This window comes from Amia ocellicauda, chromosome 22 (assembly GCF_036373705.1).
Source record: "Amia ocellicauda isolate fAmiCal2 chromosome 22, fAmiCal2.hap1, whole genome shotgun sequence".
Classification (NCBI taxonomy): domain Eukaryota; kingdom Metazoa; phylum Chordata; class Actinopteri; order Amiiformes; family Amiidae; genus Amia; species Amia ocellicauda.
Window position 1 is genome coordinate 17,366,766 of NC_089871.1, and position 18,910 is coordinate 17,385,675.

An 18,910-nucleotide genomic window follows, 5' to 3' on the forward strand; every position below is an offset into this window, starting at 1 on the left:
AAAAGCTGAACTAGAAAACAGTCTCACACATAATCAGGTAAAGAGTGTGGTGAAATATATGGCCAATATTTTGAAAAGAGCTGAATGTAGGAGAAATCATTGTCTTCAAGAGTACATTTATATGTATATTTTAAAAAGCCAACTTTCATGTCTGTTTCCTTTAAAGGTTTTAAAATTTTAAGATCTGTCAAATAATCCTCTGGGCCAGGAGAAACTTCCCTTCTGTGTAAGTGCCATAGGGAGCACTGGTTTTCTCTCAGGGCCAAAGAACACTACATATCCTGATAAATGCCAGAAACTGAACTGTGAAGGGTAATATGGATACCCTTCACTTTCAAGTATTAAACATTACATATTATAAAATGTTTGATTAAATCACCCCCCCCCCACACACACACTAAATCTGGCCCTTCAAGAACACAGCTGATGCTGCTTTTAAAGAAATGGGGGCAGTCAGATGTTTATACTGTTTATTTATAGGGGGGTTCCACTGAAGCTGTCAATGCTGCACAGAGCAGAGACACGGCATTTCAGGCCCCCTGGAATTCCATCAGTGTGCGCCGGGGCAGCCTAAGAGAAAGGCAAAAGGACGGAGAGAGGCCAGCCCTGCACCTCAGCTAGGCACCTCATGAATAGAAAAAAACACAAAGTGCTGCTGTGCAGATGGCAGTGCCATCTGCGTGCCAGCTCCCAAGCTTTGTTCCACTGCTAAGAGCTGGCAGATGTGCCGTGACCCAGATGCCAGTTCCCAAGGATCCACTCTCTAACAGTACCAGCTTCCTAGAGGAAAAAAAAAATCAAAACAAAACAAACAAAAAACAAAAAAACTGGCACATCCAATGCCATCTGCATGCCAATTATAAATAATGCAACAAACTCAGCTTTTATATTAAATTGCCCTGCCTCTTCCAGAAGGCAACCCCACATCCATCTGGGTTTTCTATAGATGTGTATTCCAAGGGCTGCGTAATCAGGCAGTATCTTCTCTTAATGGGCCCCAAACACTTAGCTCTTGTCAAAAAAGCGCTATTAAAAATAATATGGAGTAAAACTGCCATTAAATGAGAGAAAGATCCCAGCAGGATTCTGACCAGGCCTTTTTAAAAATATGTCCTAATAAGATTTTGGCTTTCACTACAGACCACTAAAGTCTTTTAAATTCACAGAGCTGAATAAAGCACCCTCAACATTTTTTCCATCAAGGTTTTAGTCATTTAACAGCACTCTGCTGCCATCTCTAACTAGACCCATTTGTATTGATTTCATACTTTTTTTTTACCTCCCCCCTCCAATTTCTTGTTAAACTGAAAAGTGAAAAAACATGTGTGGTTAACATTCAGCTTCAATCCTTTCCCAAGTTAAGCATTACGAGCATTCATTATATGCCAAAAATAGTAGAATAGTTCAACTGGTATTATTCTCTCAAAGCTGGCAAATGCTACATCAACTCTACAAAGACATTGTCAATACATATTTCATAACGGTGCAATTTGGTCTCGAATACAGAGGGGAAACACACTGTTGCTCCAGTTGAAACGAATGGCGCTAATTTAAGCCATCGTGAATTAAGTTTAATTATATATATTTAGAATTAATTGATTTACCTGCAAACATGTCAATGCAGCTCAATAATAATAATAAGATTGTCCTATTTATTTTTGACCTACAAGTATTCAGAAATCTTTAAATCATTAATTTATTGTGCCAATCATTGTGGTCAAAATGATAGCCAAAAGGACCACTATTGATCACATATTTTAAGAAAACGATTGCTCATTTATTATAGCTGAAACACACAGGCGTCCTCTGAGATGCACTGTAAGTCCAGTTCCAGTCCACTTGAAGCATTGGCCAATGCAAAACACCACTTCCTATCGGTCTAGATACTAACCTACCCCCTCTGTGGTAATGAAGCCTGGTGGTGTTGCTGTGGGACCAGCTCAGGATCCCACAGTCTCCTGCCCCAGATCCTTGTTTTAGATGTGTGTTTTGTGTTAGCATGGACAGAGGACCAGCAGTCAGTCTGTACATGCAATTTCCATAGGAATAATTCTCGATACTCGAAAGAAAGAAAACTTTGGTGCACAATCTTGGAGTCTTAATGAAAGGACAGTAACCACTAAAATCAGCAGCTATTTCAACCAGGGATATTAGAACCATACCTTCACCGCGTGAGAACAGACATGCCATATGCATACACACTTTAAAGTATTTGACACACTGACGGGCAGAAGGTTTACCCAAAGGATATTCAGTTTGTGGTCAGATATGGGTTGCCAAGGATAGGAGTCTGATAGCCTTGTTTCTAGCCAGGTTTGCACATCTATCCTTCACAGATCAGTAGCTTTGCTTGACCACTATAATCCAACATTTGTAATAAAGACGGCATGAACCATAAAACCAAAAACAAATCTAAAAAGTTCTTCAGTGTAATAGTTTTAATTGCAAATAAATAAAGTGCCCAGCATCTGCTGACAAAACAAATATGCGTCCAACCTGAAAAACAGTGCTAACCTGGCAACAACAATGTGCTTCCTCTACCTAGAGGCTTATATGTTATAGTAGATTTTTCCCTCTGGAACAGGAGGGTGGCAGCACCCACTGCTTTAAGGACATTAGGAGACCAGACCTTAGAAATGAAGACCAGGTGCTCTGTGTACATTTACATATCCTAAACTGTTTTGCAGGCTGTAATATGATATGCTCCACGATGCAAGCTGCATGGATATCAGACCAATCTCAAAAGAAAACACGGACTGTAAATGGACACAATTGGTTGTCTGGCTTGGAGTCCATGTCCCTATAGCCCATACTTTAACATTTGCAATGATCCAGGACTTCTAGTAGCTGTTTTTGATGTCTGTGTATGAACAGCACTTCACTGAGAAATATGACCTTCTGGTATATTAAAAGAAGGGATATGGATTTGCACACACCCATACATGCTTATAAGTTGTAAGTTAGATCAAAGGACACACGCGTAGACACGTATACACAATACACATAAATAAACAAAATGGATTGGAAGTTGGGTGGGCCTGGCTTAGAATGCCTTTGAAATGCAGATTCTGTGCTGACCACAAGACTCCATCACAGAAAGACAAGGTATGTAATTTATAAGGTTGCACTTTAATCAGAGGGAATTCTCATCACTTTTTAACTGCCGCTATAGGGCTGCCAACCATCCAGGGAAGGCTGGGAATGAATTTTTGAGGTTTCTTGTTTGTTATGCTCTGCGGTAGAGGAGTCTTTTGCTGTGGAAGCCAGGCTGTTATCATTTGCACTGATGTCAAACTTTGGAAATGTCTCTCTTTCATGTGCTTTTGGGTCCCCAACAAACCTCAAGCATTTGGTGGGTAGATGGGTGGGACCCTAAGGTGACACCCCACTTCAAGGACAGCCAATGGGCAGATCACATGGAAAAATATAAAGGTTGACTTCCAATGGGCATTGAAATGGTAACAAGCTTATCAGAACATTGGTGCTTTTAAATTATTTCCTTGTAAGCAGGATATTTACAGGTCAGACAGTGTTTGCTTGGACTGGCAGAAAGGGCCTTCTTGGGTACAACAATGTACAAAATGACACTGGATGGATATAAGACTAATTGTGGTAAAACGGAGTTTATCACCACACCTATGACCACTGAAGAAGCAAAGGGTTAGCATTTTGCACCATGGTGAAATTTAGAATTTAGTGAATACCCATGTGCATGGCTGAAATTATTGTCATTGGATTATCTTTAATGCACAGATGATATTTCATGCCTATGAAAATCATGTGGGTAAGCAGAATATATTTGTTCAGGTAAAAAAAAATGAAAGCACAATTACTCTCCGCTCGAAATTATCAGCTGCTGAATGTGATTTTATTTTTACTGCCAGCCTATGACGAGCTAGTCAAGAACTGGGACCGGAATCAGTACCATGTATACTTCAGAATACAAGAAGAAGCCTTTGTCATGTATAGGCCATAAATGTAAGAATACCCTCCGAAACACGTAACTGAACAAATGCACTACAGGGCAGAAAGAAACACTACACTTCAATAATTACATACAATTCAATATTATACCCAGGAAGCATCAAATAGTAATGTGACATGGATATTAATTACGTGTGCTTGAGCAAACCTATAAGCTGTAGATCAAGTAATATATGTAAATCAGCTTTATAACATTACAATTTATTTTACCGCCAGCTAGACTTTCGAACTGTGCCTAATCTGTAGTATATATCCAGTCCTGTATATGTTCATGGATTAACTGTCCATAAAATTTTTCCAATCTATCCATTGCTTTGTTAGAAATTATATCTGGTTGTTTACCCCAGAGATGTAGAAGGTATTTCCACAGAAATTTCTGAACAACAGAATAGTTTGTATGGCTCTGGATTTCATCTCTCCCTGCCTTTAAACCACTTTAGCCCTGTTAAGAACCAAAACAAAAACACGAAAAACTATAATTGATTGCATCAATTAAAGGAAATAAATGATTTAATACATTCTTGTTGTTGTTGCAGACTACATTATGAAATAAAATAAAAAATAATTAACACTCCAATCTGTGGGAGAAGCAGTCATGAATTAACTCTCCCTTTTCGTTTATGAATATTTGTGGCTACTGCCTGTTTTTTCCAACTTCCCAAACAAATATTTTACCAAGCAGTTTCAGTCTTTCATTAAGAATTTATATTTATTTGTACATAGAAATGCACATATTAAATCAGTTATGTCCTACACTTGCCCAAAATACAAAATCTAAATGGCAATGCTCTGAAAAACGTAGGAACAACATGCCAACTTAAAGGATCAACAGGGAAAATCCTCCATCCATCCATCTTCGAAACCACTTATCCTGGTGAGGGTAAGCAGGGAAGCCGGAGCCAATCCTGACAGGCAAAGGGCGCAAGGCAGGAATACACCCAGGACGGGATGTCAGTCCATCGCTGGGCAGAGAAAATCCTGATTTATTTATCTTTACATACATATTATGTAAGATGACTATCAGCATAACTACTGGTACAAGTGAGGTATGTTTTTGTTAAAGGACATACATTTTCTCACAGCTCGGTTTCTTTATATTTTTTTCTATTTTGAGGTCAGGATTCCAATATTCCATTATTATTAACACAGCATAATACTAAGCGTGCTTTGAAATAATTGAAATGCAAACAGCTGTCTGGTTTCAAGAGCAGTTCTTTCAATGTTGTTTTCTCTCTCTCCTGAACAAGCTGTTATTGCACTCAAAGTCTACATTGTTGGAGAGGGGGTGGGGGGGTAATGTAGTTCACCACGATTTAATGTATTCCAAATTTACAACGTGCTGGATCACTTTCTGATCCTAATGTCTGTTCTCTGTTTGGTCATTAGTGTGGTGTAGGACATGTACTCTCGTTTTAATGACCTTTAATGTTCTGTGCATAAAGCAGTATACAAATGTAATTGACATTCAGAGCCCTGTAAACTAAAATACATATGTTTCAAACCGATCCAAATAAGCTATAAAGTGCATCAATGAACAAATTGTGTTGACATCAATTTAGATTAGGCTTTCCTATTTGGAAGCCCAGAGAGCCTGATTGAAGAAACAACTTCAGGATGTCTATAGTCAGATACTATCTCCATTGCTTCAAGATAACAAACTTTCTACATTGTATCTTTTTATAAATGTATACTATCATTATATTTCTTAGAAGGTGCCTTTATTCAGGGCAACTTACAATTGTTAAAATATATCACATTATTTGTACATAGTTACCGATTTATACAGCTGGGTTTGTACTGGAGCTATCTAGGAACAGTTCCTACTTCAAGGGCACAACAGCAGGTTCCCCCAACTGGGATTGAAACCACACCCCTCCACTCCAAAAACCTAACCACTACTCCACACTACATCCACATGCAAGAAAGATTGATACCTTTTGTCAGTGCTGTGGTAAAGTGAATGAATCATTTACAGCTGTAAAGTATTACATCTCAAATATGTAGAAGAGCATTTCCATGAATTACCTGTTCAACTGGAGGTAGGACAATGCCTTTCAAGGAAATGAGCCCTCAAATGTCACATTGCTCCAAGTTCTGGGTATTTCTAGAAAGCGGTGAACACTGATGTAATAAACATGACCTTAGTAAATCAGCTGTATTCACAGATATTTACTAAAATAGATGTGGGACACAGGGCATCAGACGAAAGTAAACTTTACAAGTAGACTTATTAATGGCTACCTCTATGTAATTTCCCTATCCCCCTCACCCGGTTTGTGTTGCGGACTCATTTGGACTTATAGGTACAATAAAATATCACAGGAAATCAATTGATCTAATCAAAATCCCATATTTGTGATGAAATGTTTGACTTTTAGAACTGTTTATATGATATAGTGCTTTTATATATTACTGTCACAATGACTATTTATGAAAAGATAATACAATTACGTGATGTATGACAAGGATTTAAAACTAAACAAGAATTGGAGAGATTTACAGTTTAAACAGGTCATACAGAAGAAATGGTCCATGCAATCAATGATCATCGCCTCAAGGGGGCAGTATTCTTCAGGTCTCTAGAACAAAAACAGCCTCAAAAGCTACGCTGATAATTCTGCAGCACCTTTACAAAATACAGGAGTCAGCATCCCAAAGCTCTCTTATGACATATTCTGTTGCCAGTTTTTTTAAATAAATACTTATTGTTACTCAATTCTTCATAAATGTCATTACACATTACATTTTAGTTGTAGTTTCTGTTTGTCGAGTGTATTCTTAAAATGCAATTTGAAGTTTCATAGTTTCCATCTCATTTTTCCAATTTGCTGTGTATCTCCTTACTGTAAGTAAAGATTTAAATCACATGTTTTTCATAAGATGTGACGCATTATTTCCCCAAACTGACGGAATCGCAGATGGTTCCTAGGGCTGTCTGGGTGCAGTGTAATTCAATGAAAATACAAAATTAATCTAGACTAAGTCACGAAGTCTACATAACAAATGTATTACATATTTCAGATTGTGAAGTTCCATCTAAATATTTCAGAAGTTGTGCTTTCTGTATAATATTTGTTTTTTTGGTATGCCTGGTGCATTGTTGAGTAAGAGGCCTGAATCATTATTAAACTTAAACTTACTTTATTTTGCTTATTTATTTTATTTTGTTGTTGTATGTTTATCATTCTGTAAAGCCCTCTGTGGCTACCCTGCAAAGGGAGCTATACAAATAATGATTGATTGATTATTAATAACATGTATGAATTAAAACTTAAATGCCCTACTTTACATTTATCAAGGTTCATCTTATTTTCTATAACTTGCTTTTGATTATATACAACTTGTCAAAGTTTGTGTTGATGTTAATGTCAATATAAATATTTAACCCCCAAATAAGCTCCAGTTAGCCTCAGAGTAGTACTGTAGGCAAACCTCTGTCAGACTTAGAGAAAGAGTGTACAGCATAGCAATCAAACAGCTGCAGAGCCTCATTTAGTTAAGCATCCATATGCTATGCCGTCTGTTCTCTCTGTACAAACATTTTACAGTATCATAAGAGAGAGGTGAGTGTCTGAGAATTCGTCACAGAGAGTACCATGTACACTGGTGTACAGTGAGATCTGAGAAGTATTACAGCCCCAAGTTCACTTTTATGTATTAACATTTTAACCATTAGGTCTTCAGCAGGCTTTGAGTTTTGGGCCATCATTTAATTGTTGAGTAAAGAAGCTGGAATAAGCGGTGCACTTTTGTGGTTGATATTCCTCAATGTTTTTTCATAGTCTGTATTGCTCTTATAATTCTCATTTTCTTACTGAACACATATTAAACTTTAAACTAGTCAGAACTGACCTGAAATTATGCCAGTATGTGACACAAAGCTGTGTTTCCATTTCAATTTTCATTTTCATTTTCATTTTACATTTCAACTGCTGATCAAACACGCCATACTCCTCTTGTATGGATAGCACTCATCTGCACTTACTGCAGTGCTTATACAAGTGATTGAGGCACGGTCAAGCAAAAGCAGACAAAATAAATGCTAGGAATGCAAGACACCAAAAAACTAAAGTAATTTAAAACCTTTAGTGCCCTCCTATAGGAAGGTTTTAAATTCTTAATATAATATTGAGATAAATAGAGACCACTCATTCATCTTTGCTTCTGCTCTAAAGGCAAATGCAAGGCTGCATATTGATTTCTGAGTCCCAGACTGAAGATGATTCTTCAGTGTGAGGGCAGGGAGCGGCATGGCCAAGCACACTGAGAGGTGAAGCTCTGAGAACAGTGTGCACGCCCACCTCTTAAACTAAAAACAGGCAGAAATCACCTCCTCTGGAAGCAGCTGTCTTAAAAGCATTTAAAAAGATCATTATATACCAACCCTTGATCTATCTGCATTTTTCTCAAGGAAACTCACAGCTTTTCCCTGCTCCTCCAGGCCAGTCTGGATGTGTATTGATTTTCAGCAGTGTACGTGTCAGGATCATACCATTACAGCTAAATAAATTGATTAAAGATGGACTGGAAGTAGACTTCAGAGCATAGCTGCTGATTTAACACTGTCGCAGTCAAAGTCAAGTCAGGCAGATTCTTCACAAAGATTTTTCACCTTAACCAATGACATACTGCAGTAGTGAATGCCTGGACTCCCTGGGAAAATTAAGAATTAATCGTATTTAATACAAATATTTGTCACAGACAATAAAATATTATAGATAAAGGATAAATCTGTGCCAACTGTGTGGGAGGAGAGCAAAGGTAGGAGTGGAGCTATTCCCCCTCTATCTCCAATTTTTGACACACTGCTCACTTTAATGTCAATACTCTTGTGGCAGCGGCCTCCGTAATTAACTCAATTATTTACATTGTATTCTGCTATTGGTTCAACAGCTCCAAACTGAGACAAGCATTATCTAACCCGAAAATTATGTCATTATTTTTTTCCATCCTTTTTGTTTTTAAAAAGGAATCAATCACAGCACCACTTCACTGCAACCTTGTTCACAACAAAAACATTGTAATTCTGGTGTGGAGTTTAGCCTTGATATCAGGAAGTAAGTGAGGCTATACAAATACAGGTTTGTAACAGGTGTGTATTCAAATAAAGTAGGAAAAGTACTGTATAGCATTAGCTTTCCCATACAGTACATCTGATGAGAGACTTATTCTGTTGATATTTATTTAAAAGTTCAAATGAGTACCATCGAGTGTTTTAGTGTTTCAGAGTTACACAAAGTAATCTTTATTTATATTTACTTTTTTTGTTAAGGGGTCAAGGAAAGTGAATTGTTGTTCTCTTTAAATCAAGGTAAAGGTTTGTACTTTCTTAATAACTTTCTGTAAACGTATGTGCGCGCACAAGACATAAAATCTATTTTTCATCTAAATTCTATCTGAAATTTCCAGTTGGCGAAATATTTCCTCTCGAGAAGAATTGTTCACAATACAATTCGCAATTCATATTGGGGAAGACTGTTCTCCAAAATATACTGTATCTGAGTCTCTGTGCAAAAAAAACACATTGAGGGGCACCTCTCCCCCCCAACACCAGTGTGTTCAGTGTGTTCAGTGTCAGAAGGTGGACTCTGCACTGTCTCTTTAAAGCTGAACTGAACCTCGTGACTACAGCCAAGCAGGGGAAGGTAGAGCTGCAGTCCCCACATCACACTGGAATAACAGCACCACCAAAAAAAACATTGTGCTGTGCTGGGAATTTGCTTCTAAGATGTGTGCAAACATGAAAACCAGAACTGCACTTCCAAACCCTGTACCCTTTCATACACAAATAATAGAAAGATGCTGCTTTTCAGTTCTCATCCATACAGTAACGTTTATATATAAACACACACACACACACACACCAGCTGTCTTCTAAACAGGCCCGAAAAATCAATCCTTGCAGCTGGGATACTCTTCATAGCCCTCAGCAGCAGCAGCTGTTATCTTGAGGAATGACAGGAGGCATTGATTAGTTTGGTCTGTTCCATTTTCTAGTCCCTGAAGTTCAAGTTCATCCTGCAATTACATCATGTCTGGTTTCCCCTAGCAACCAGACAGCCCTAGACGTGACCATCCCAGTGCAAGCACACAAGGCCTCTCCTTATCCCCCTCCCTGCCTGCGACAGAGCGAGGCTGTGCTCTGACACAGGGCCTGGGAGAGGCGAGTCCAGTGCAGGACACAGCGCGGCCCTGACCTCAGCTGACTGCAGTGCCGCTGTGCACACGCTGGGACACAGCTCTCAGGAAACACACACTGCTCTTAACACACCAGGGATGACTCGAGAAATTCCAGAGTCAATACTACAATGGCTACTTCAAAATAATCTTACTGCAGAAGCTATTTGTACATTAAAAAAACAAACCAAAGAAAACTTCTAAACAATATATAAAGACATAGAAGATGGGAAGATGAAATCATACATTTTGCAGGCGTGACATGCAAAAGGGAAGCTGTAGATCGAAGCAAGTGGAAATTATTTAAATTATTCCACACATCACTTGTAGTTGGTGATAGGATGTTTAGAACCGTATAGTGCTAATCTCTTATTTTGTTGGTGTCGATTGGAGTTTTTGCTATCTTAAAAATGGATCATAAACAAGTTAAATATAAAAACAGAAATGTGTTGTCATAAACAGTGTACTTATACAAAAGCTTAGTTATCTTTTTTCTTCTATAAAAGTATAATGCTGAATTACAGTTTGCTGTAGAAATACAAAGGAAATGTGGTGCACTGACCTGCAAAATTACGTTACATTACCACTCATGATATCTATTGTGCAGCAATCTCCCAGCCATTCTGTTCTGTATGTAACTCTTCAAAAACTGCTGCTAAGTGTTTGCATCAGCAGTTAAAGATTGCAGCATTTTAGTTAAAAATAACCACAGCCTACACTAATCACCACGAATAAAGCTATACACAAAAATGACTATTACTGGCACAACAATTTTCATTAAATACAATTTTAAGGCATACCACAATTAACTCACTCCCCATTCCCAACCCCAGCAGGACACTGTCCAGTACAAGCTGTCACTATATCATGCATATGATGTAAATGTCCTTCTAAGAGGGAGGTGTTCAAAGACATGGGGAATGCTGCCTCTGGACACTCTGTGCCCTTTCTTTTAAGCATTTGTTTTTCCCAGTGTTAATCATTCCAAAACCCCACTCAGCAACTATAAACTGTAGGAGACACATCAATAATTCCCAAACCTTAGTAAAACATGACAATTAAGGACTGAAAATGATATAACTCATCAAATGGTATTTGAAAAGTTACATAGTCCACATCATATTTAATGTGGAAGATGATGATAGATCAGAACCACTGGCCTTTCTTTAAAACAATGCTATGCTTTTAAGGTGGTGGAAGTACAATACATTACATTTAAGTGTGTTTTAATACATAGGTGATTATCCTTTAATGGTCTCTAAATTAAATCATAATCCTCAACTTGTGTACAACTGATGTCACATTCCTCAGAATACAAATATTGGAAATGGGTAAGAACTGATTAACCCAGTGTGTTTAGTTGGGAGATCTCCCTGTCTGTGTGACTGTATTGTGGTTGTGCATTTGTGTGTGTATACAGGGAAGTTTAAATGCATCCAGACAAAGTTTGTTTTAGTAATCCATCCATGTTATATTTGAAAGTCTAGAAGTGGTATTTGTAGAAAGCAAGCATGATAGTAAGATAGTAAACTAGCAGCCGTGTGTGCACTGTACTCAGGGACTGTGCTGCTGTTTGGTGCTGTGCTTTCATGGAAGAAGGATCTGGGCAGCATCAGGCATAAAAACTGGCAGGTGCCAGCAGCTACTAACATTTTTGAGAAAAAAAAAAAAAAAAGGAATTCAATTGGCTGACCGCCATCACGCTACAGAGTCAGCCAATGAAAGGCGTGCTGGCCCGTGCCAAATGGGAGTTGCTCCTTCTGTGGCACAGGACTTCTACCCCCAGCCATCCCATCCCCTCTCTAGAGCTGGCATTCCTCACACAGGCCTACACACACTGGCAGAGCAGCCCAGGCAAAGGGCAGCCTCCGTGGTACCATTAACCACCCTCTCTGACATGTGGGGACACACTCCATTAAACTGCTTATATGCAAAAGGGGCGTATCAACAGTATGCTGCGCTCCACTGTGCCACTGGTGTGTGGGGAGATCAGAGACAGACTTTTCCCTCTCCACGCTTGTATGGACTACAAAAATATAGGCACGATATTTCAAAGATATGGAACAAAGATAAAACAAAAACATGAAAAAAAAAAATCACTGGGCATCTACCATTAGTGTAAATAATCACCCTGTCTCTCCAGGTGATATTCATGGACAGCACTGGACCCATACTTAGGGTTCCACTCTCACTGGTCTACTGTTTTCTCTGCCTGTCTAAGTCTCCTGGTCAGAAATCCTGCTGCGGTGCATTTTCACTTTTAAGGAAAGGAAAGCAAAGTACTGCAATGCAGCACAGGCACTGAGGTGAGAAGCTACACTGCTGATAGTAGCTGAGTTGGAAGTGTAGACCGAGGCCAGCACTGAGCACAGGAATCCATGACACTGATAGCAGGACAGAAATTTTCAATTTTTTCATCCTATGTATCACATCAGATAATTCTGACTGAATCTATGTTTGAAACAGCAAGCCCTCTTATTAATACCACCAATCTTTTTTTTATGAGGACAAATATGAGAATTGCTTAGGGATGGAATTCGTAAAAACTAAACAAAAACACAAAAAGAAAAACTTACACTCAAAATCAAACCCTGACAAAACCTGCATTTAAATAGAGACCTGCTCACTAGTGCTGCCATGTAACCCTGTTTAGACTATAATAATATAAAACTGAGTCATAATTTTTTAGTTTTTTCTATAATACAATGACAAACTGTGCACAAGCTGGCCCTTACAGATGAAAGAGCTCTGAGGTATCAAGACTGTGTCACACTTGTTTATCACGCCGTTACAGAAGTGCTCATGCTGGGTTGACATAGTCTGTGCCCCTGGGGGCCGAGGCCTAAAATCACCTTGGATCTCAGTGTGCGACAGGATATAAATATACCCAACTGGATTAAGACATAAATAAATAAAATCACATTTATATAATAGAGTATGCAAACAAACATACCCTGTATCAGGGATTAAGGAAATGACCTACATACAAAACCTGTTTCTGTTAAATCTGCTAAAATGATGGATTTGCAATAGGAAGCTATGAGAACAAATTCACATAGCCACACTGTTTGTGCCTGTAAAGATATGTTTGAAAACAACAACATACGTAATGTTCTGTCACGTTAGAAACTGAAAAAAAAAAAAAAAAGGTTCCGGGGATTTCATTTTCTTCTTCTTTATTTTCAGATATTCAGCTCTTCACTGTTAATGAATCATGACACACGACTAACAGTGAGTTCCTCAAAATGTGGCTGAAACATACACCCAATCTTTGTACTTTTACACAAAGTGTTGAAAGTTAGTGGTTATTAATTAATACAGTTTATCTGAGAGTCACACAAGGAGGTTTGGGGCTATCAGCATTCGCGAGTGAAACAATACAATGGTGGTATTTAGGTTACAGCGAGCTGCAGCAACAATATTGACACAGTAAATGACTATGTTGTGCACAACTCAGGATCTCTCTCACATTCACAAGCCTTTCCTTAAAAAGCTTATTGCCCTCTTTGTCCTGGAAGTAGTGTATATTGTATACATACTCATATTGGTGATACTGTGCATGCTGGTACTCTTAAACAATAAGTTAATCATTAGTAATGTTATCATTAGTATTGTATTACAATGAGAATAAGCACGACGTCTTCAAAACTCAAGTGTTTAATTGCGTTCTTCAGTTGCAGTCCGTTCAAGACAGGTTTGTATTTCTAACTGATTAAAAACATTTTTCTCCTGAACACAGTCCTTTTTTCATGTAGTCATGTAGTTTTCAATCGCTAGTGTTCTCAGATATATTTCAATTGGTGTGGTCAGGACTGAAAATGTTAATAAAGTGGGTATTTAGAGTAAGCCAGTAATACATATGTATATATAACATTATTTTAAAAACTATGCTTAGGTAACAAAATACAAGGAAAGCCAAAAAATAATGGGAACTTTGAAAGAAGTTGCAATAAAAGAAGGTTTAAAGTTAATTTTATCCTAGCTGGGCAGCAGGTTTCTGTTGAAAACTCACTGGAGGTTCCGAAGTTGCATGTTCTAACAACAAGATTTTTAAGTGTGCTTATAAAATGAATTATGTACTGTGTACACACAATTATAAGACAGGTCTGTTTTTGGGACACATACTTTTTCTGTTTCAGCTCCAATTATTAATAAACACACTTTAAGGGGGAGGGGGGTGTACCTAATCAACCAAACTAATTTAACTTCAACCTGGGACAATAACTCAAGCATCCACAGGAGAAAGCTGAGGAATTAACTAAATGGATTTCCCAGCCAAACTTGTTTTAAGACACAACCGCAGTTGGCAAACACTCAGTACCTATAATAAGGGCAAGGCCAGGGCTACCCAAAGGAATGGAAGTAGACTTCGCCAGCTGGTATTCCTAATGCCCTTCATAATCTATAATTGATCAGCATTAGAGAAGTCTCTGTGTGTTATAAATAATAAACAGATGTATTGCTAAATTAGCTCACAGAAGAAATGCAGCAGTGTGCTCTGGGAAAGTGTATCAGAGCTGATAGGAATGTAAAGCAGGCAGGTTAGCAAATACAGGAAGAATGCAAGAACATGTTCACAGAGCATAGCTAAGCACTTCACCGAGTCACTATACTGAGCATTAAGGTCAAACTACATCAAAACATGGTCACATGGAAGGAAAAAGAAAAACACCTACAAAGAACTAAAACTAGAACAATCTGCATCCACACATAAAAGCCATGAGCAGGCACCGTTTCTACTGTAAGCAGATCTACCTCAGAGAACACCACCAGAACTGGGCCGGCATGCTATTGTTACATGAGAAAAACTAAACTAAACATCCTATGCACAGCTACAATCAGCTTTTTTTTAAAACTAAATAATAACTCTAAATAATTGCATTAACATAAAAAGCCTAATCTTAAAATACAGAGTTAAATTATACCCACAAAGGGGTTCGAACTAGTCTTACTGCCTGTCTTCTGCAGGGTGACCCATTCAGAGCTCCCATCTTGACAGATGTTTGACTCTTCCCTGTAAGTGAAGTGTAAGTCACACAGACAGGGAGAAGGTGGAGGACCTACCTGTGCCTGATAGAGGCTCCCAGGGTCCCGAGGTCCTATTCCCACAAAGGAACGGTTGGCAGGGGGCGTCCCCGGGGCTGAGTACGCTGAGAAAGGGCAGAGAAACACTATCAGACAAAAGGGCTCAACTAAACCAAAACACATCAGCGCCAATGCACAGACAATCTGGGCCAGGGCATCAACCCTGGGTTCAGCTTTCTCCCCTGCAAAGGACAAAATACTTAATTACTCAGGCACACTATTACTTCACTTGCTGAATGCTGCTTATTGAGTGGCTTCCCAGTTTAGCTACAGTACATAAATAAAAAGAATACACAAACTAATCAAGATTAAGTGGATTCATGAAAACAGGAAGCTACCAGGATGTACTTGAGATATCTACACAATGTCCTATAAGGGCCGATATACTAAAAGCTTTTAATTTCTCCTCAATCAGCCCATGAAGCTGGCAGTGTGCAGACTGTATTCCTGCAGTTTCTTTGTAGATGTACATTATTCCATGTGTGAAGTTTGCAGAATTAAGCTCTGGTTTGGTTGAGTCACCCCTGTTTGAGGAGTCTTTGTTTTCCTTTTTTTCTCTGTAAAAGTAATGTTAAGACTTGTAACGCTGATCAGCACATTAAAGGTAATGCCACAAGTGATGTAGAACAAGACAGAGGTTTCCTGGGAATTCCACATTTTGCTTCAGTGTCTTGTACATGACATTGAACTCAGCAGGTCATTTTCTTTCAGCACTGTAGCATTCAAAACAAAAGGGTTGCCTGTGAAAAGCTATTCACTGAAAATTTGGTATCAGCTTTTTTCGTTTTCTTCCAGTTGACAGATATCTCTGATAAAGGTGCTTGTCAGTCCCACAGTGCACTGAGAACTCTCCTGTCCTATTTATTTATACAATGAAAACAGGCCCTCTTTCACACGCTAGCCTGCTAGTTTGATCTTATCTACCATACCCACATATGGGGAAAGCATATCTTCTTCTGCCAAACAAAAAACAAAAAAATGTACATTGGTAGGGCGATCAAGTTGAAAGTAAAGAACATGTAAAGGACTGCAAGCTCACCAAGTAAATTAAGCGCAATACTCTTCTAAAAGCAGCCCATGTTCATTAAGAAGAGTTGCACTAGTAAAAACGATAGGGATCCACATAGTTAATTGACATTAAGGTCTGATTTGCATTTCCACACAAAAAGGGTATATTACAACAAGCCAAGACTGACTCCACAGTTCTAGCCTGCCATTTGGCTTAGTTGAGCAGAACTTTGTATATGTGATGAGGTAAGAGAAACACTGCTAACGATCTTCCACTCTTCTGCAATGACAAAAACATAATGATATCACCACTGAATGCAAAGCAGTGCACTACTCTGTTTGAGCTTAAGGTGCTTCAATGTGACCTTTATTTATTTTCTTGCCACCAGCATCTTAGAACTTCATCTTATGAGTAACTGAGTGAAAGGCAGACAGTGATTTATTTTGTAAGAAATAGACACTGATAACACAACGCTATAGCCCCTCTGCAGAGTTATTTTGTTATGCACCATTAATGAGTAGTCAAAAGAATATATTATACTTGTAATTGTATAGTCACTATTAAAAAAAGGACCAAGGTTATTGAATGCATATAGCTATCAGGTAGGGGGCAAAGTACTCTAGAGCAGTGATGCCAACCTTACTGCTGCTGTAAAAATGCTAACACTATATGGTCACCTAGTCCTTATGTCCTCTAATGTGAATTAATTAAAGAGAGAAAGAAATAAAAAATGCTGCAGAAGAAGCTAAATTGACAGGTTCTGTGGCTTTTCCAGGGGGCTAAGACTCCGAGCAGTGCTAAGTGATTGTGGATTACGCAGCCATCTGCTTAAACACTCAGTTAAGATCTGTTGTCAAAGTAAATTATACGAATGGCAAACAGGGATTTTGCATTAATGCAGGCAGAGAAGCAGACTGCTGAAATAATGGCTTGTTATGTAAATCAAGCCGCGTTAATAAAATACATGTCTAATCCCTTGTAAATTGAATTAGCTGCCTTGCCAGATAATTAACAAGGCTTTTTCACACTTGATACATCTTCCCAGGGATTTACATCTTCATTTATTACCATATTTTCTGTATTAAAGGTCATATATCAAGAGGCAGGAGCTAGGTACAGCAGTCTCTTCCCAGGCATTAAAGTATTTTCTGAAAGGGGCTGAGGAAAAGCTGGGGGAAGATGAAGACCATGCTTGCAGACACTGGAGTATTTTCCTTATCGTGTACAATCTGCACTTGTTTTATATCTCACCTACACTCAATGCTGTCATTTGACTTGCTAAGTTGTCTCAATTTCACAGATCAGTACAAATGATGAGACAGGTTCAGAGGCATGTAGCTGGCTGTCTTCCTTAAACAAGAATCATCATTGCTTCTCCTATTCAAACACAAGAATTCTCCCCATGGCAAAATTAAAAAAAGAACAAACAAAGAACATTACTGGAAGGCAAATTAATCCACAAATGCTGGTGTTTCACATAGGATCAGTGTTAGACAGTCATTTTTGTGTGCTGACTTCTCTGTCATAGTCTGACTAAATAAGCAGAGAAACAAAACAAAGAAACAAACAGCATTTTCCCGAATCCTTTGTGACTGAAAAGACATTTCTAGTAAGGTGAAATACAGAACAATAGCCATGAGTATATCTGATATAACAATCTAATTTAAGCTCTCTACAGGTCAAGATCTTGTTTTACTGTGTTCACTCATACCCACTCCCCCCACCACCTTCCTTCATCAAAAATTGAAATGCATTGGCACCAGACTCAATGGCAGAGACTGAAGGCTCAGTGCTACAGTGGCCTCTGAACCACTGACATAGTATTCAGGGTAGGGTGGCTTACATCACAGGCATTCACATGTATTATTGAGTAGACTGCATGCCAGCGTTTCACTGGACAGATCTGGACCATCTGCAAACACTGTGAAAACATTGTGCCACCTATCGCAACTCCACAACAGAAACTGTCTGGAAGCCACAAAAACAACCTTAGCCACGGCTGCCTCAGGCCCAATAAGTCTGCTGGGGACTTTATTCAGCAAAGTGAAAGGAACATGTGCACAGCACAGAAGAAAGACTCACACCTCCATGGCAACATGTGCAGTAGCATGTAGTTACTCATAACTACAACATACAGGCCTACAGTGTTGCTTTTCACTGTAGAATTTGAACAGCTGTTTGGTGTATTTTCACAGTCTGATTTAGGCATGCTGACTATTCTGGCAAGACACTTTCTGTATGTGCGTTATCCCTTCTGCCTGTCAGGTGTTCAAATGTCTAGCCACAGGGTGTCATTGATTTGAATGGGAAATTATGTTATCTTGTATCATTATTTCAGCCCCTCGTTCTTAGGGAAGCATTTGCAAGTAGAGTTTGTAGCCTTTTTGTGTCTACGATGTCTATGTCAATGAGTGAGAGCCTCAGGGTTAAGGAGAAAACTCTGTATGAATATGAAGCAAGACAACTTAAAGAGCACTTTATCCACTATAGGGTGCCAGCACAAACTTTACAGCCGTGATATCATGATGCGGTGCAGGATATAATACTAATTCCTTCTGAAATGTGAAAATACTTGTTTTGTATTTTCCTTGTTTGTTTGTTCTTATGTCCAAATGGATGAAGGCCTATTTCCATCTCCTGAAGTAAGTAAGCACC

At 38.7% G+C, this 18,910-nt stretch overlaps 1 protein-coding gene across 5 annotated transcripts in view; it reads right to left on the reverse strand.

The window, feature by feature from the left end:
• Positions 1 to 18,910, reverse strand: part of nfic (nuclear factor I/C) — a 173,689-nt gene that overhangs the window by 12,631 nt on the left and 142,148 nt on the right. For all 5 annotated transcript variants that reach the window (XM_066695196.1, XM_066695198.1, XM_066695197.1 and 2 more), the window contains one exon: positions 15,226 to 15,311. In XM_066695196.1, coding sequence (XP_066551293.1) covers positions 15,226 to 15,311 — 86 coding nt within the window. The remainder of the gene's footprint in view (positions 1 to 15,225; positions 15,312 to 18,910) is intronic.